Consider the following 20,840-nt stretch of genomic DNA (forward strand, 5'->3'; position numbering starts at 1 on the left):
AAACCATTAACTTAAGCAACGATAAGCTAAAATTATATAACCATAACCATATATATATACAATAACAGAGTGCTAGGATATTCCCAAATGTACACATACAATTATTCTCAAAATGCCCTCAACTGAAACTAGGGTTACACAAAAATACCCCTCTTTCCCAAAAAAAACACACCCTACTAACAGTGTAGCACTGTAGCCCCCTCTATCTGCAGGCCTGCTCTGCTCGCCTAACTGGATCACTTGAAAAATATTAATTTAATGGGATGAGACGACGCTCAATAAGACGAAATATGTTATTGCTAGTGTGTGGCAAGTGAATTACATTTCTATAAAAATCTGATCTATACAATTATGAATAACTAAATCTAGGAATATAGTTACAAATAATATATAATACTACCTTGTTCACGTTGCTTAACATAACTGCTTTTATAAGTTTTCTATTCATAATACTTCTACTATACATAAGTACATCTTCTGTTTCTATAAACTGTATATACATATAAATACTGAAAAACCTCCCTGTGGATAACTGTATGTGTAACGACCTGCTCCTTTTTCACATATATTTTTTTTTTATAAATAAATTATCATCACATCATACATTCCAACTCAGCAGGTCACAATCCACCTGGACCCGTGGGCACTAGGGATATAACAAAACATACAGTAGAAGCCTACGCAGCAGAAAGTATAAAATCATATACATCTCATCATAATGTGCATAACACATACCAGAGTCACTACAATTACTATCTCACAGTATATACATCTCAAAAATGAAATCTAGGGACAATCCCCACAAAACCTAACTGTCCCTACCAAAAACTTACCCTTCCAAAAAGGGCAAACAACTGATCTAGATCAACGGGACTTTTCCCGCTCTCCTATCAGGGGCTCCTAAAAAATGTATAAAATTTAGGGGTGAGACACCTCTCAGTAAGGAAAATAAACTAATACCAGTGTGTGGCAACATAAGTATTATGTGTTCTACATATACCATACATAACATATTCAATACTGTTTATCAAATATGGGAAAACATATGCATATCAAAACATGGCAGAACATACTGCATTTTCATAAACATTTCTCATCTCATATCATAATAATAATAACATAAAAACAATCCTAGTAGGTTAGCTGGCTGTTGTCATGTATTACCCCCACATGACTGGGTTGTGTGGCCCGAAGGCGGGATCTGACAATGGTTGGCCGACCACTGCCAAGTCAAATAGTAGTTTGTAGGTCCGATGGGTCTACCCAGACTGGTCCGTACACCAGGGGCGATAATAGCACACTTCTTGAAAATAACCACATCAACCATCCAATCTCACACCACTCCGTACAGCGGCGTTAACACAAATATCATGATCACGAGGACCGTGGACGCATAACAACAGTATCGTGCAAGTGCTAGCCTAGACCAAGCCAATCAGGTTCTGATATCATATACATATACTAAAATCGTGATACATGGATATCTCATATCAATAATTATCAAATCAATCATATCATTTTTCACATATACATATTTCATGAAAATCATCGGCCCGTACGCCGAAATTACACATTTTATCATAGCTCGGCCCGTACGCCGGCAAATCACATAGCACAGCCCGTACGCTGGCAAATCACATAGCTCGGCCCGCACGCCGGCAAATCACGTAGCACAGCCTACGCTGGCAAATCTCATCCATATAGCACGGCCTGTACGCCGGCAAACATATCCACATAACACAGCTCGTACGCCGGCAAATCACACACATATATATATATATAAATATCTCGGCCCGTACGCCGGTTTTTCATCATAGAAATCCATATCGTCCTCATTCCCAAAAAATAGTATTTCACAACATTTTTATACTCATGCCACACTAAACAAATTTTCCATGTATTCAACATATCATCATTTAAATAGTATTTTCTAAATATAAATCATATATATAAATATATTTATTTTTCCTGAAACCAAATGCTACATATATATACATGCATTTTCTCAAAACAAAACTAGTTTAGTTTATCCCCTTACCTGATTCCTAAAAAGCCCCTAAGAAAATCTTCCCCGTACCCACAAGGTTCTCAACTCAATACCCTGAAAATGAAAACTCGCGGAATTAAAGTTTAGTATTTTCATACGTACAACATTTTCTATAACTACCACTAAGTCAAATTCGACTTAAAAAGTCTTACCTCAACTTAGGGATGATTCCCAACGTTCCCAATTAACACCCCTGGAATTGAAAATTTTTAGTATTAAAGTTTAGTATTTTTACGCGTATATCACTTTCTTCAACTGTCAAAAATTCAAATATTGATTATAAAACCTTACCTTGGATTTGGGATGAAATCCAATTTCGTTTCCCTGACGATCCGCTTTGGCAAACTTGTAAAGAACTTCGCCAAGAGCATCGTGGTGGCTTCGGTTTGTCGATCCGGCGTAAAATTAGCCCGAAATCGAAGAGAGAGAGAGTCGTAGGAGAGAGAGAGAAGAGAGAGAGAGAGAGAGAGCACTTCCAAAAAATCTAAGCAGCTTCTTGATGAAGCTTGAGTTATATTTTATATATAGTAATCATTAATTAAAGTAAAGTTTCTTGAAGAAGCTTTCACACTTTCTATATATATACCTTTAACCTATATATTAAATGCATATCATAATAACTTACTTATATATATATATATATATATATATATAAATGCTTTAATATTTATATATATATATATATATATATATATATATATTTGTTACTTATCATAATGTTCATTTTACTTGTTAATTTAATTAATTTATTTTATTTTATTATTTTATTATTATTATTTTTTAAAAAATTTTATTTTTCCCAGTTACTACAGTATGTCATGATTTAACCCCTCATGACAGGGTTGTACGACCCGTAGGCAGGATTTATCACTGGCTGGCTTACTAGGATAAACCACTATACTCTATCAATCAGATCGGCCATTCTCAACCCATATCTGATGGGGAGCCTGTCCATAACATAGGCATGATCGACTTATCTACCACGTATTATCTAAATAGGTGGTTGCACTCTGAACTGTATATAGCTACGGTATTGTGCTTTGTAAACTGTATCTGTAATGGTCCATCAGGGTCTGATACTATATAATACATTTCTATATACAACTATCTGTTTTACCATAATTCTATAATAATTGTATTAACCATGACGTTTGTAGTAAACTGTAACTATATTAACTGTAATTTCTAAGATTAACTATATTTCTATATGTCATGATATTGTAAAACTATATAATCATGGTATACTGTAAAGCATGTTCCCTGTCTGTATATTCTGTAAAACATAATCCTGAAAATACTGTAAAACATGTTTCTCTATAAATACTGTAAAACATGATTCTGTGTTGTATCCATATTCTTATGCCACACAGTAATTTAAAACATTTTAAACATAACTGATAAAATATATAAATTCCTGCTCTGAATTATAATTTGGTAAAAACATATAATTTCTACTGAAATCATACTAAAGTTGCATAGCATAACATATTTCCTTTACCTGATTCCTGCTAGAATCCCCTACTGTGACTGGTCCTACACCCTCAGGGTTCACCACTCAACACCTTGGAAACCATAAATCTCACAACAAAATATCATTATTTCCTTGCATATTACAATTCATACAATTGTTGAAAAGCCAAACTTTGACAAAAAGACTTTACCCGGAATCTGGGATGAAATCCAAACCAACTTCTCCAACAATCAGTTCCGGCAGACTTGTAGAGAACTTTACCAGAAGCATTGTGGTGGTCTCAGATCTTCAATCCAGCGAGAAATGGAGCCGGGATCGAAGAGAGAAGGCGAGGGAAACATAGAGAGAGAGAGAAAAAAAATGTTTTTGCTCTGAAAATTTTGTTAAAAATATGAGTTTCAGCTATTTATAAAGTCGGATTCATCGACGCCTCTTGTAGAAAGTTCGTCGATGAACTTGCTCCCTCGTCAACAAATTTTAGACTTCCAAAAATCCTCTTTCGGTATCTTCTCATCAACGAGATCGGTCTTCGTTGACGAGATCCTGAAGAACTCTCATCAATGAAACCCCCTGTATTCGTCGACGAGGCTTGGAAGAATTTCTTAGGTTATTACAATAAGAATACTCACAAAACATTATAGATCAACTGTAGAGGAAGAGAGAACTCTTTTCTTTTCTATTAGATGGAAAGGAACAATTTGATAAGGTTCTAGAGATAATAGAAGCGAAACATTTGCAATGGCTAAAGTAGATTTCTTGAAGGCATGTACTAAAAAGTTTCTTTTTTAGCTTCTTTTCTAAAATTAGATTTCATTGTCTTGTATGTTCTCTCTTTGGACCACTACGTTTCTTAATGTCATCAATTACCCTTTCATCATATTATTCAGATTATATATGATTGCAACTCTCTCGAGCTTCATGAACGCTATCATTTTCTTTATTAAATTTTATTATAAATTTATGAATTGACAAGTGCACTTTCAATGGGACGTCAACATCATTTTGTTGGCTTTTTTTGTTTAAGTAATCCTTTTTTCTTCTTTTTAAATTTTATAAAAATTGTGGATTAATTATGTTGGATATCCTATTATAAATCTTCTTCCATTTATTACAATTCCCTCAAATCTTTTGTTTCTTCAGTAGTGAATTCTCTTTCTATTAATCAACTAGTTCTATGCAAAATTTGATAAGATTGAAAAACCTTTCCCTACATCTCCATCACTAGGGAAGGTAAATCTCAAAAGTCATTAGTTTTCTTTTGTAGTTTTTGGGTATCCAGTAAATAAATATTGACAATAGCAAGGACTTCTTGGTATGTCAAATGTTTGAATGGATTGAAAACAATTTCCTTTACAACTTCTAGTTAGCGCTTCCATACTTCTTTTATCGAGTTGAAGATCAATCTTGAGCTTTCACATATATTGATTGTAAACAAAACATTCTTTTTATGAGTCCATAATAAGGAATAGATAAGAAGTAACTATTCCCAAATTGCATTACAGGAATATCTATTCCTTTTTTTATTAATGATTAGAAATATACGAGGAATAACTATTCCATTGTTCCAAAAGTTTAAATTGTATTCATTCTTATTCTAAAGAATAACTATTTTGTCAAACTAAATGAACTGTCTAAGTCTCTTCAACTCTCCTCTCTTTCCCCTCTGTAGGCTTACCTCAAAATAACCTATGCATGATTTATTTGTAGATGCAAATGGAGGGAAACAAGTTTGACTTTTGAATTATGAAAATTCAATTTCAAACTAAAATAACTATCAACGGTCAACTATCAATGTCGTCATTCTTTCCTAGCACGTGGCGACAATTAGAGCACATAGCGCAACCAAAATGATCAACCCATGAGAAGAAAAGAATTCAAAATTCGAATGGTGCCAAAAAACCTTTGCGCGTGAGCGAAAAAACAGGGAAAAAAGGAACCGATTGACCGCCCATAAGTGGCCGCTCGATCGCCCGGTGAAAAATTTCTTTTTCTTTTATTCTTATCATGAATTATTTTCTTCTGGGTTAAGATTTGTTTGGTCAAAAAATAACTAGCAACACATCTTTTTTTTCTCTCTCTTTCCTTGATAAATAGTCATCTTCCCTTTTTCTTAATGCTTTCCAAATCTCAAAGTAAATCTTAAAATTTTATTTGGATCAAGAATGTTATTAAGAAAATTAAAAAAAAAAATCCATTATACGTTCTCTTCATATTAGATATTATTAATAATGAAAATTTGTTCAAATATAATCGAATACTAATAGAATGTCTGCACTATGCACACGAGGTAATCTAGGACCAATGTTACAAAGTGGACTGATGAAAAAAAAAAATAATAATAATAATAATACTAATAAGCAAATATGGTTGATAACAATCAATTCATTTTTTAATTACTTTTGCTAAGAAAAAGCTTTCTCAGTTATCTTTAATGGAGGCTTAAGAGGCAATTAGGAAGAAGTATGAGGCCATGAGTTAATATATGATTGCTATGATTCTATGGATGGTTGTTGGGGAATAGATCAAAAACTGTGGGCAGTCTGTATTCTCAAAACACAATATTCTGCAATGAAATGGAGGAAAACAAAATTCACCTATTCTTTTCTTGAAAATTCACTTATCAAAAATGCTTTGTTATTGCTGCTATGAGAATCCATTACTGTCCTAAACAAAAATGGGATGATGAGCTGAAAAGGATTGCCAATCTAAGAGGAGCCACAGCAGAAAACAAGTTTGCTTTAGCTATCACAGTCTATCACATGCGGAGAGCAAGAATCTAGCCATCCTTGAGAATTCAACTTGTGATATCAATGGTTTCTTCAGTATAATAATATGAAAAAAAAGGGGGTATAGGATGCCATACTTCTCAGTCTAAAAGGCTAGCAAGAAACTGCCCCCGGGTGTGGTTTTCAGGCGGCAAGGTCGCTTCCTGAGAGTGCCGCTTGACGGTCAGCTGATAAAGCCTCTCGGGTTCGATTCTTCCCCTAGGCTCTTGTATTTACCATCCTTGTGGTGTTGTGGGGCTAGCTCCATAGAGTGTGGGATTAGTGACGGAGCGTAAAACACATGTGGACACCCGGCGATATTAAAAAAAAAAAAAAAAATTTTTAATTTTCTAGCTTTGATAGCTAGTTTGTTTTAATTTTCATTTTGCCTGCTTGTCCTAGTCTATAGGCCTTGTTGTATCTTGCATCCCTTTGAACTTACTATATTCTCCTCACCTCTATCCCAAAAAGAAAACAAAAATTCAACTCATCTTTTTATTCCTTATCATCAATTAAGTAGAGAATATCAAGTATAAGATAAAGTGGTGTTTTGACAACACTATAACTATTTCTTCTGCTCTCTTACACAAGAGAAGTAAAGAGCAGTATGATAATCATCATAATCCTAAGAAAGAATAGACAAATGGTTGGTCTATCAACTTGAATTTGTGGATTATTTTGTCTGCAAATTTAAATAAGAAAAGTTGTGTGCCCCTCTTTACAACTATCCCACCACGAGATCTAAAAAGCGAAATAAAAATTAAAATGAATAATATTGAAAAAGCAAAAACTAAATTCAAATTTATTTTTGCATGTCAAATACGTAATTAAATTATCCTAATATGTTTAACACGTAATGTCATTCATTGTTTTTCAAATTGTTTTTCTTCCTTTAGGATCCGTTTGGATCAAGGATTTTACGTGGGAAAAGAAAAGAAAGGAAAAATAAGGAGGAAATTCATTTTCCCATATATTTTTTTTCTCTATTAAAAATCATTCGAAAATGAAAGTTCATTTTAATATAACTAAATATTAAGAAAAACTAAATATTAGTTATGTGTAAAATCAAAATTTTATTCATAGATTTGATGTTTTTTTTTTATTTTCTTTCATATTTTTCTTGATAATCAAACATAAGAATGAGAATTCCTTGATATTTTTTTTTCTTTTTCCCAATATTTTCAGTTCCAAACAGGCTTTTAAAGTTTCAAACAAAGTCTTAACAAAAATAACCAACCTACTCTAATAAGAGTAGAGAAATTGCATGAGCCAAATAATATTTAATCGTGGCCCTGGCCCCTTAAATTTGTTCATAGCTTGCCCTACCCAATTGGTGCTCAGATGGGCATGTTTGGTAATAGAATAAAATCAAATTTATCACTTGATTTCATCATACTTTCCATTTCAATTTTCACTATAATCCTTTCCTATGTTACTTACATTCCGCAAATTAAACATCACATAAATAAATACATCTTCACAGCCATGCCAAGATAAGGTATTTCTAACTCATCAGGTTGTCTCAAAACAAAAGTCACAAGAGTCTTCACTCGGGAATTTCTAAATTTCTATTAAGATGGTTATCATGCTCCAAACAAATGCAGCAAATAAAAGATAATATGATTGGGGGCAAAGAGGTTAAACTGGTAAGACAGCCCAGGGAGAAAGAGGGAAGGAAACAGAGAGTTACAAATTCATTTGCATTGGCATGATTGCCATGGATATTCATTGGATAACTCAGGGATGAAAAGCAAATTGAAAAGAAAATTTGAAAGAATAGCAAGCATCTGCCCAATGCAATCCTTCAAAGACCAGATATCAGCTTTGAAAAGACCCTGCAATACTCGAGCCAAAAATGCATTACAGGGATTTAGAAAATAGAGTTTCATGAGACTAAGAGGAAAATATTTACTTCCGTGGAATATAAAATGCAGAAATGAATCATAAAACGGAAGCAAAAGTAATGAATGTTTAGAAGCATCCGCTGCACCAAGTGACCTTCACCTCACCTTTCCGAAGGCAAAGGTGCTTCTTCTCTCATCATGAATCCAAAGGCAAAGGTGCTTCTTCTCCCATCATGAATAGCCTGCAAGTATATTTTAATGGATAGACAATGGTTCACGAAACATCCATGGGGACATCACACGATAAGCCAACCTTACGACCATTTCCAATAGAAATCAAGGAGTGCTTAGCAAGCCTTACAACTCATTCTATAATTTGAACCATGCAATCTGACAGAAACCACTAGAGCTTATGAGCATGTCCTTTTTCAATTAGTAAATTTTGTCTTCCAGGGCAATGTAAATGAGCAACTCTACGCACTTTTATCAGCTTTCAGTACAACCTAAACTCCAGATTTCCATACACTGGTAGAAACTCTTGATTCCAAGATATATCATGGTTGCCAATGATGACCCTTACCCCATTTTAAGCATCTCTTCTCAACAGGTTGAAAGAAATATTCCATGCAACTGTTTTTTAGTGCTAAAACATCACAGCCATGATTCCATGAATCCTTCGGCAGATTCTAGTTATCTTAGGCAGGTAGAGACATGCAAGTTCCCACCATAGAGAATTTCTTCAAATTCAAATATGCTATATTCACCATTGTCTCACCTGCCAACAATTTTGAATTTAAAACCGCCTCAATGTAGCTCATTCAGTCAAGTACTTCCCATGGATCCAACCTACAACTACACTGATCACCAAAATTTCAAGTTAAAAGTTGAAACCTCTCTCCAACTAGCATATGCATGCTTCTAGATAAGCATGCTCTATATTTTAGTCTTGTTTACCTGTCACAAAGAAAGTGCGAGCGAAAGAAGTTGTATCTACATCACAAAAAGCTTACTTGCATGAACTCACTATCTCCCAACCATCTAGTTAGTTTTGAATTGCATCAGCTCGAGCCTTTTTTTTCATTGTGTGGATTCACTACAATCTATATTCTTAGCATTAGCATGATCCCAACTTGTCCACATGCCTTAATGATTGCTAAGCTCTTTAGTTGCCAAAACTTGGATCTGTGGTACCAATGGTTCAATTTTAAAGAAATGCAAAACTAGTGCCTTTTTTTATTTTCCAAAAACTTTTCATCACTTTGTTTTGTTAAACTTTCCACCATTTACGTCTCTTACATGGCATTCAGAAGCAAATCTCAAATGCTTGTTTCTTCATTAGTAATATATGACAATCAGTGTGCTGAAACGATGCAACTCCAAGCCAATTAAAAGTAACAATCTCTGCACTGGTAAATTATGAATTATGACATGAATACTTTCCAATGGGCGGGGGGAGGGGGGGGGGTGGTGGAATAGAAAAATATACATTTGATAAGAAAGAGGCAGTTTCTACATCTATCTCCGTCAAATGATCCCACTCAACAGATAAAGTATCTGTAGCAAAGAATGAAAGCGAACATTAAGAAGAAATACGCACAAAACCTAAAATACACCCAACAAAATAATATGAAATAGCTAAAGCTTTAAGTTTTTCCAGTAGAACATCCAAACCAATAGCAAAAGAATCATGGCAATAAGGAAGCATATGAAACACCACAAATTAAGTATCCACTTTATTTCATTCATCCTTTGAATTATATGTCAATAACACAAAAATATAAGAAATTAATGAGAGCTAGAGATACTAATTATTTCCGTGAAGAATAAAAATTGAGCAAAACTCTTACCTTCTAGGCATTCTATATCAAACATTTCAACTTTCTAACCAGATACCAACACAAGGAAAAGGTACTTACTGGCAAATTCAGAATAAATGTGATTGCATTTCAGTGAAAATAATTTGGAGAAAAAAACAAGAACTGTCTTCAAATGACAAACTAGATTCAGAAAAAAGTTGGCAGAAAACAAACACCCAATACTTCTGTCTTTTTCATTCCATTACAACTTTTGCCCCAATAGCTTTCATCTTCTCCATTATTTGCTCACCTTCTTCCTTTGACACTCCTGTTTTAATCAGTGATGGGGTCTTCTCAACTAAATCCTTTGCTTCCTTGAGACCCAAATCAGTAAAAGTCCTGACCTCCTTGATTATTTTGATCTTTGAAGCTGCCTCATATGATTCCAATTTTAATTCAAAAACCGTTTTTTCTGGTTTCTTCTCTTCCTTTGCTGATGCTGTTGTCTTCATTGCCATTCCTGCCAATCCAGCAGCTCCCGGTCTCATGACCCCCACAACTGGTGCTTCATTCATACCCATTTTCTTCATCAATATTGAAGACAACTCAGCAACTTCAGCCAAAGTGAGTCCTGATATTTCATCTACAAGCCTAAAAACCCGCTCAGTTGGAGGACTTCGATGTTCTGTGGGATCAAAATTTTCTGGATCATAATCAGCTGGCAGCCTCCTTTGGTCTATCTCAACTTCTTCCTCGTCATCCTCCTCTTTCCTTGCCGGTTGGGTTAGTTTTCGAAATATTCCACTAAAGTTGATAGAATCCAACGCTATCCCAGGGGTAATTATGGATCTGTGGCAGATCCCATTCGGTAAATAATGTCTTAATCTTAAAATTACACTCATTTTCCGGTTTTAAACAGTCCTCCAACCTTGAATTCGCAGACTAACCTATAAAGCACCCATTTCTTGAACTCTTACAATAGCAGATTTTTGCCTGAAATCCGCAAAACAAATAATGATCAGAAACAATAGCGATTACCACAGCAATCCAAAAACAGAAAACAGCAAGAGGAACTTGAGGAAAAAAATCAACAACAATCAACAAACTGAAAATCCAAAACCATAGAAATTACCGGAGCAAACCAAAAACAGAAAATGGCAGCGGCTCAGCTCACACCTCACGGTCAGTGGCTCTGCACTCTGCAGAGAATCAAGGCAATTACAAAATTCTCCAAGAATCTTGAATAAACACTAATTTTGACCTTCAAAGATTTAAAATAACTTCAACAAACTAAAATCACAAAAGAGAAGCATAGAAGGGACGGTGGGCACAGCGAAACACCACGTGCAATTTGTGTGTGTGTGTGTGTGTGAGAGAGAGAGAGAGAGAGAGAGAGAGCGAGAGAGAGAAGCTCACAACCATGCTAGCAAACTCGACCATTCCACCAACGTTCGGGTCGCTTCGTTCAGCTTTCCCTTCCCGGCCGACGTGAAAATGTGCCACCGGACCTCGGATGGAGGGTTTTCAGCGTTGAAGAATGAGTTAGGGTTTTGGTGGGGATGGTGGCAGGAAATGGTTCTGTTTTCTTTTTATTTTTTTTAACCTTGAAAAAAAAAATAGTAAGGAGGGAGGAACAACGCACGTGAATAAATTTATTAAAAAGACTAGTTGTGAGAGTTTGCTTTGTGAGCTAGCAAGACAAATGGATGGTGAGAATTTTCTGTAAGTTAGCGGAATCGTGGCTGATAATGAAGATATGTCCTTGGGGTCGGATTGATCGAACGTCCAACTGATACACGGAAACCGTGTCCGTATTTCGGACTTTACTTGATCAGTGAGACCTAAGGGGAGAACGCTGATCCATAGGTTTGGTGTCACATCAGGGGATCCGAAAGGCTTATTAGTGGCTGGAGTCTATGTAATAAAAAAAAATAACAATAAACAAAATACCCCCTCCACCCTTTAAAGCTTTGAGGTGGTTGCATGACTCCCGCCCCTTGCCCTCCCACCCCCTCTCTCTATGGTTGTTTTGAAGTCTGGGAAACAATATAGAGTTTTTTCCCAGATTATCTTTTTTTTTTTTAAAATATATTAAATAATACCTCTTTCTGGGAAATATTTTCCAATATAACTTTGACGTAATCTCACTACTCCAAGTAGTGAGATTTACTTTTCAGAGAATGGCTCGTGTCGACACGTGACAAATCTCGCTAGTTCATCCAACGAGATTTGCGTCGAATACTTAAATGCTAGGCCACCCGTGTTCGAATTTGAAATGCTCATCCACCCCGCTATCGACGCATGGCAAATCTTGCTGGATGAACCAACGAGATTTGCTTCAGCCTAAATTCAATCGTTCTTCCTCCTTCCTTGTGCGAATAGAGCAATACCTGTTTGCAGAGGGGAGGAGCAACGCTGCAGGTTACTGTTGAAGGATTCCGGACGTTTGCGCAGGTGACCGTTGCCACGAGTGGGGTTCAAACCGTCGAGAGCGTGCATATATAAACTCCAGATGGGATAAGACACATTCTCAATGTTTGGTTCATAAATTTTGAAATTAATTTTGTTTGATCGAAAGCTTATTTGATAATCAGAGTTGATTGAATTTAGAGTGCTGAAAACTTCGTTTGGAAGCGCTTTTCTTTAAGGTTAGTATTTCTATTTTTGTATTTGAATTTTCCTTTTTATTATACTGCCCAAAACATGTAATTTTTTTTGTTTAGAATGCTGAAATTTTTTTGTATGTATTTTATATGATATATATAACAGACAGTTATACATATTACTATTTACATATAATATATATGCATATATATAAACATTTACGTAAATACATATAAATGCATACATATAATAATAATAATAATAATAATAATAATAGAAATATATATATATATATATATATATGTTAATATGCATACCTATACATATAATACACTTATACATATTACTGATTACATATAATATATATGCATATATATAAACATTTACATAAATACATATAAATGCATACATATAATAATAATAATAATAATAATAGAAATATATATATATATATATATATATATATATGCTAATATGCGTACCTATACATATAATACACTTATACATATTACTGTTTACATATAATATATATGCATATATATAATCATTTACATAAATACCTATAAATGCATACATATAATAATAATAATAATAATAATAATAATAGAAATATATATATATATATATATATATATATATATATATATATATATATGCTAATATGTGTACCTATATATATAATACATATATTAACATACTAAAATACATACATATATATACATACTACTTACCTAATGTTACATAATATACACAATAATACTAAACATATAAATACTAGATATAAACATATTGGTATATGAATATGCCTCTTGTGCATAAGAAAAAATATCATATCTTGATTGAGCATATTGGATATATGACGTTTTGTTAAGCATATTCAATGGTTTAACTAATTAAAAGAAATAGTTAATTAGGCCTATTCAGAGTGTTAGTAGCCATTTTAATGAGATGTTTATCTTAGTGTCCTCCACATTAACAGTTTTTTTTTTTTTTTTTAAGATCAAACTTATAATAGAATATTGTATTGATGAGCACTAAATCTAGTTTGAAGTAAATTTTTTTAACCTATTTTCAATTTGTGTTTTAGAATTTAAATTAGAAAATTACTAAACAACAATTAATCTTTCTTTGGTAAAATTGCTTAAGAGCACCATTTCATAGTTCTTTTGATTCTAAGTTGAAGTACCAATTTGGAAAAATCCTAAGTATATGTCATATGGGGAAAATCAATAGACATTAATGTTTTAAGAGTTTATTCATTAGACTTTTCAATTCATCTATTTGCTTTCTTGGTGGAAATTGAAGTTAGCTCCAAACTCTAAAGTTTGTTTATTCATAGACTTTTAATTCATCTATTTATTTTCTTGGTGGGAAAGTTAGGTCCAAACTCTAAGTTCATTGATTCATTAGACTTTGTATACATCTATTTGGTCTATAGGTGAGAAAGTTGGTTCCAAACTCTAGAGTTCATTTATTCATTAGACTTTCAATTCATCTATTTGTTCTCATGTGGAAAAAGTTTGCTTCAAAATCTAAAGTATGTTTTAAATAAATTAGTGTTTAGAAGAATTTAACTCAAAAATCTCCTAAAGTAAATATATTTCGTTTAATTAATGGAAAATTTTACCAAGAAGGTGGCAGTTTTCGAATACCAAAGAAAGAGGGCAATGACATTTTAACTTTGTCCAAAATGTTTAAAGGAAGTGCAATTGTGTACTCGTTAATAGCTAAAAGAAAGGGATTTATCTTCATAGTTCATAATAGGTTGGAAGATCTTTTAACGCAATATCAAGATGTTAAGCCGGAAGATTTACTAGGTTGCCTCCTTTAAAAGACATCTACATAAAATTGATCTTATTTTAGGTGTTATTCTTCTTAACAAAACTCATATTAGAGTCTTATTGTCACAACCTGCTCATTTTCCACATATTTTTTTTTTATAATAATATCATCATAAAATCAATACCACACATCTCACATTCCAGCTCAGCAGGTCACAATCCACCTGGACCCATGGGTACTAGGGATACATCAGAACATACAACAGAAGCCTACGCAGCAGAAAATGTATAATCATATACATACCATCATATCATACATCACAATGTGTATTACAACACCAGAGTTACTACAATCACTGTATCCCAGTATATACATCCCAAAAATCATATCTAGGGACATTTTCCACAAAATCTAACTGTCCCTACAAAAAGAATCTTACCCTTCAAAAAGGGCAAATATCCAGCACTAGGTCAGCGGGGCTTTTCCCGCTCGCCTATCAGGGGCTCCTCAAAAGTTTGTAAAATTTATGGGTGAGACACCTCTCCATAAGGGAAATAAACTAATACTAATGTGTGGCAACATGAGTATTCTGTATTCAACATATATCATACATAACATGTTCAGTACTGTTTATCAAATATGGGAAAACTTATATATAAATCAAAACATGGCAGAACATACTGCATTTTCATAACATATCTCATCTCATAATAATAATAACATAAAACAATCCTGGTAGGTTAGCTGGCTGTTGTCATGTATTACCCCCACATGACTGGGTTGTGTGGCCCGAAGGCGGGACTTGACAATGGTTGACCGATCACTGCCAAGTCAAATAGTAGTCTGTAGGTCCGATGGGTCTACCCAGACTGGTCCGTACATTAGGGGCGATAACAGCACACTTCTTGAAAATAATCACATCGACCATCAAATCTCACACCACTCCGTACAACAGCGTTAACACAGATATCATGATCACGAGGACCATGGACACATAGCAACAGTATCGTGCAAATGCTAGCCTAAACCAAGCCAACCAGGTTCTGATATCATATACATATACTAAAATCGTGATACATGGATATCTCATATCAATAATTATCAAATCAATCATATCATTTTTCACATATACATATTTCATGAAAATCATCGGCCCGTACGCCGGAATTACACATTTTATCATAGTTCAGCCCGTACGCCGGCAAATCACATAGCACAGCCCGTACGCTAGCAAATCACATAGTTCGGCCCGTACGCCGAAAAATCACATAACACAGCCCGTAAGCTAGCAAATCTCATCCACATAGCATGGCCCGTACGCCGGCAAATCACATATACATATAAAAATATCTAGGCCTGTACGCCGATTTTCCCATTATAAAAACCCGTGCCATAATCACATTCCCAAAAAACAGTTTTTCATACATTTTATACTCATGCCACACAAACGGATTTTCACATATTCAATCATATGATCATTTTCACAGTATTTTGCAAATATAAAACATATATATAAATATATATACATTTTTCACAAATCAGATGCTAAATATATATATATATATATATATATATATATATATATATATATATATATATATAGACACACACACATACATTTTCTCAAAACAAAATTAGTTTAGTTTATCCCCTTACCTGATTCCTGAAATGCCCCTAAGAAAATTTTCCCTACACTTGCAGGGTTCTCAACTCAACACCCTGAAAATGAAAACTCGCAGAATTAAAGTTTAGTATTTTCGTACGGAGAACATTTTCAATAACTACCATTAAGTCAAATTCGGTTTAAAAAGTCTTACCTCAACTTAGGGATGATTCCCAACTTCCCAATCAACACCCCTGAAAACGAAAACTCTCAGTATTAAACTTTAATATTTCAACGCGTATATCACTTTCTTCAACTGTCAAAAATCCAAATATTGAGTATAAAACCTTATCCTGGATTTGGGATGAAATCCAATTTCGTTTCCCTAACGATCCGCTCTGACAGATTTGCAGAGAACTTCGCTAGGAGCATCGTGGTGGCTTCGATTTGTCGATCCGGAGTAAAACTGGCCCAGAATCGAAGAGAGAGAGAGAGAGAGAGAGAGAGAGAGAGAGAGAGAGAGAGAGAGAGAGAGAGAGAGAGAGAGGGAGAGAGAGAGAGAGAGAGAAAGAGAGAGAGAGAGAGAGAGAGAGAGAGAGAGAGCACTTCCAAAATTAAAGCAAGCTTCTTAGAGAAGCTTGTACAATTTTACATATATATATATATATATTAATATCATAATAACTACTAATTAAGGCAAAGCTTCTTGGAGAAGCTTGTACAACTTTATATATATGTTTCAATATATATATATATATATATATATATATATTCCCTATCATACTATTCATTTTACTTGTTAATTTAATTAATTTATTTTATTTTATTATTTCATTATTATTATTTTTTATTTTTTTATTTTTCCCGGTTACTACATTCGTCCCCTCTTAAAAAAATTTTGTCCTCGAAATTTACTGTTCCTGTAACTCGCCATCCTTTAACCAGGAGAAAGGGTCTACTCATTTTATTACCTACCCTCACTTATGGCGGAAGAATACCGTGGTTACATTTCAAGTCTTAGAAGATTACATATACAAAAGAAAACCATTCTCCTAAAACTAAAATACTACACTAATTAAACCATTACATGTACCTGCAAAAGAAACTATCTAACTACTTACATTTTATTCCATCAACTTTCTTAGAATAGATGCGGATATCTCTGTCCCATCTGCTCCTCGGATTCCCAAGAAGCCTCTTCTACCGCATGATTCCTCCACAAAACCTTTACCTGAGGAATTTTCTTATTACGTAGCTCCTGTACTTTCCTATCCAGAATCTGTACTGGTACCTCTTCATATCCCAGTGAATCACTAAGCTCCAACTCATCATAACTGCTGATATGAGAAGGATCTAGAACGTATTTCCTCAATATAGTCACATGGAATACGTCGTGGATCCTGGACAACACCAGAGGTAAAGCTAGCCTATAAGCTACCGGTCCCATTTTATCTAGAATCTCAAATGGACCGATAAACCTAGGACTAAGTTTACCCTTCTTCCTAAAGCGCATAACCCCTTTCATCGGAGCTATCTTAAAAAATACGTGATCACCCACATTAAACTCTAAATTCCTGCTGCAATGGTCAGCGTAACTTTTCTGTCGGCTTTGAGCTGCACTAATCCTGTCTCTGATAAGCCGAACTTTATCACACGCTTGCTGCACAAGTTTTGGCCCCACTACTCGCCGCTCACCCACTTCATCCCAAAACAAAGGAGAACGACATCTCCTATCGTACAGAGGCTCAAATGGTGTCATGCCAATACTAGACTAATAACTGTTATTATACGCGAACCCTACCAGTGGCATGAACTGAGTCCAACTACCGCCAAAGTCTAGTACACACGCTCTGAGCATGTCCTTTAATATCTGTATCGTCCTCTTAGTCTGCCCGTTTGACTGAGGATGGAATGCCGTACTAAACGATAACTGAGACCCCAGAGCCTCCTACAAACTCCTTCAAAATTGTGATGTAAATCGCGGGTCTCTATCCGAAACAATCGATATTGCCACCCCATGAGAACGTACTATCTCTTGAATGTAAATCTCCGCTAAACGGCTGAAGGAGTAGCTGATCTTGATAGGTATAAAGTGGGCGGTCTTAGTCGAATGGTCAACAATCACCCAGATGGCATTCTGGCCACGTAATGTCGTCGGCAGTCCTGACACAAAGTCCATCGATATATGATCCCACTTCCACTATGGGATGAATAACGGCTGCAACTACCCTACCGGCCTCTGGTGCTCAGCCTTTACCTGCTGGCACGTTAAACACTGGGTTACATACTCGGCGATTTCTCTCTTCATGCCACTCCACTAGAATGTTTCACACAAGTCTCTATACATCTTCGTACTACCAGGATAAACGGTATACAAAGATCTGTGAGCTTCTTCTAAAATAGTCTTCCTGATCTCAGTATCGGCAGGAACGCATAATCTGGAACAGAACCACAAAGCTCCATCATCTGCAATACTGAAATCCTCCCCCTGACCCATCTGCACTCTGCATATCACCTCTGCTAATACTGGATCTTCCTTTTGAGCTGCTTTAATTCTTTCTTGCAGAGTAGGTTGTACCACTAGGATGACAATACTTACTGGGAGATCACTCTCTACTAACTCTATGCCGAGTCTCTCCAGATCCATCATGATCGGATGTTGGATCCCTATAGCCGCCAACACTAGCTCCTTGGATTTCTTGCTTAACGCATCAGCTAAGATGTTCTTTCCCTGGGTGATAACTAATGGTACAATCAAAATTCTTAATCAACTCCAACCACCTTCTCTGCCTCATATTTAGTTCCTTTTATGTGAATAAATACTTTAAGCTCTTGTGGTCGGAGAAAATCTCACACTACTCGCCATACAGGTAATGCCTCCAAATTTTCAATGTGTGTACTACTGTAGCCAATTCAAGATCATGTGTAGGATAGTTCTTCTCATATTCTTTCAACTGCCTGGATGCAAACGCAACTACCCTGCCATGCTGCATCAATACACAGCCAAGTCCTTTCAAGGACGCATCACTATAAATGACATACCCCTCACCCCCATATGGGATAACCAAAACTGGTGTTATGACTAACCTCTGCTTCAACTCTTGAAAACTCTGCTCACAGCAGTCGTCCCACTCAAATCTAACATTCTTCCTCATCAGTCATGTCAAGGGTCCTGACAAAGCTGAGAATCCCTCAAAGAAACGACGGTAATATCCAGCTAGCCCCAAGAAACTCTTGATCTCCTGGACATTTCTCAGTCTAACCCAATTCACTACTGCCTCAATCTTGCTAGGATCCATAGAAATACCGTCTCCAGATATAACATGCCCCAAGAACACGACCTTCTCAAGCCAAAATTCATATTTACTGAACTTGGTGTACAACTTCTTTCCCCAAAGTGTCTGCAAAACCTGCCTCAAGTGCGTCTCATGCTCCTCATAGTTCCTAGAATATACTAGTACATCATCAATAAAAACAACAACAAACTGGTCTAGGTATCGGTGGAAGACTCTGTTCATCAAGTCCATAAATACCGCAGGAGCATTCGTCAATCCAAACGGCATAATGAGAAACTCGTAATGCCCGTACCGTGTCCTGAAGGCCGTTTTCGAGATGTCTTCTGCTTTCACCTTTACCTGATGGTAGCCGGATCTGAGGTCAATCTTCGAATACACCCTTGTACCCTGGAGTTGGTCAAACAAATCGTCAATACGGGGTAGAGGATACTTGTTCTTGATCGTTACTTTATTAATTTCCCTGTAGTCTATACACATCCTCATAGTCCCGTCTTTCTTCTTCACAAATAATACCGGAGCTCCCCACGGTGATACACTGCGTCGTATGAAGCCCTTATCAAGCAGATCTTGCAACTGATTTTTTAATTCTGCCAACTCTACTGGCGCCATTCGATAAGGTACTTTGGAAATAGGCGATGTACCTAGAAGTAGATCTATGGAAAAATCTACCTCTGGATCGGGTGGCAAGCCTAGTAACTCATATGGGAAAACATCTGTAAACTCCTTTACTACAGGCGTGTTAGCAAGTTTCAATTCATTTTTTGACATCTATTTCACCACAGCCACAAACCCTTGACACCCACTCAGTAATAGTCTCTTGGCCTGAATAGTTGAAACTAGCTGAGGCGGGGATTGTACTTGCAACCCTACGAACTTAAATTCTGCTTCCCCTAGAGATTTGAATATCACTTCTCGTGCACGGAAATCTATGCTGGCAAAATTAGCTACTAGCTAATCCATGCCAAATATAACATCAAACCCGTGCATGTCCAGCACAATCAAATCGGTAGACAAAGCCTTCTCATGAATATCAACTGGACAATCTCGAAGTACCCTACTACATCTTACTACTGACCCAGTCGGTGTAGATACCAACAGTTCAACATCTAATGATTGTGTTTCAGCCCCACATAATTTAACACACCCCGAGGATACAAACGAGTGTGTAGCTTCTGAATCAAATAATGTAATAATTTTAAAAGAAAGCATAATGACCATACCTGTCATTACGTCACCTGATGTCTTAGCCTCACTCGGCGTCAGAGTAAACACCCTAACTAGTGTCGTATTCCTCTGCTGACCCTACGTGGTGCCTGATAGCCTCCTCGATGTGGTCTAGGAGCTGGAACTGCATCTAGTGGGGTAGGGCAGTCTCATACCATGTGCCCCGATCTACCACAGCAATAGCACACCGGAGCTGCATCTGGTGTGGTAGGACAATCTCGCACTATATGCCCTGATCTACTACAGTGATAGCACATTACACCACTAGCTCAACACTCTCCCCAGTGCCTCCTACCACAAATCTGACAGATTGGAGGACCCTGCCCTGTCTGCACCTCGCGTCCTCTCGTCTCCTGTCTCCGTCCTTTGCCATGGTTTCCTCTTCTCCACTCGCCTAGTCTATGACCT

General features: G+C 35.9%; 1 protein-coding gene across 1 annotated transcript; it reads right to left on the reverse strand.

Moving 5' to 3' along the window:
* Positions 1–10,050: 10,050 nt before the first annotated feature.
* On the reverse strand, positions 10,051–11,509 carry LOC131160356 (uncharacterized). The gene is made up of 3 exons (XM_058115975.1): positions 11,343–11,509; positions 11,056–11,122; positions 10,051–10,916 (listed from the first exon to the last, which is right to left on the reverse strand). Exon 3 carries the CDS (start codon positions 10,823–10,825, stop codon positions 10,178–10,180), a length of 648 nt encoding a protein of 215 aa, XP_057971958.1. The 5' UTR covers positions 10,826–10,916; positions 11,056–11,122; positions 11,343–11,509; the 3' UTR covers positions 10,051–10,177.
* Between the last annotated feature and the right edge of the window lie 9,331 nt (positions 11,510–20,840).

Source organism: Malania oleifera, chromosome 7 (genome assembly GCF_029873635.1).
Source record: "Malania oleifera isolate guangnan ecotype guangnan chromosome 7, ASM2987363v1, whole genome shotgun sequence".
Taxonomy (NCBI): domain Eukaryota; kingdom Viridiplantae; phylum Streptophyta; class Magnoliopsida; order Santalales; family Ximeniaceae; genus Malania; species Malania oleifera.

What these genes read in the sequence shown, in the direction of transcription:
- LOC131160356 (XM_058115975.1), bottom strand. Translation starts at nt 10,825, where the DNA reads ATGAGTGTAATTTTAAGATTAAGACATTATTTACCGAATGGGATCTGC.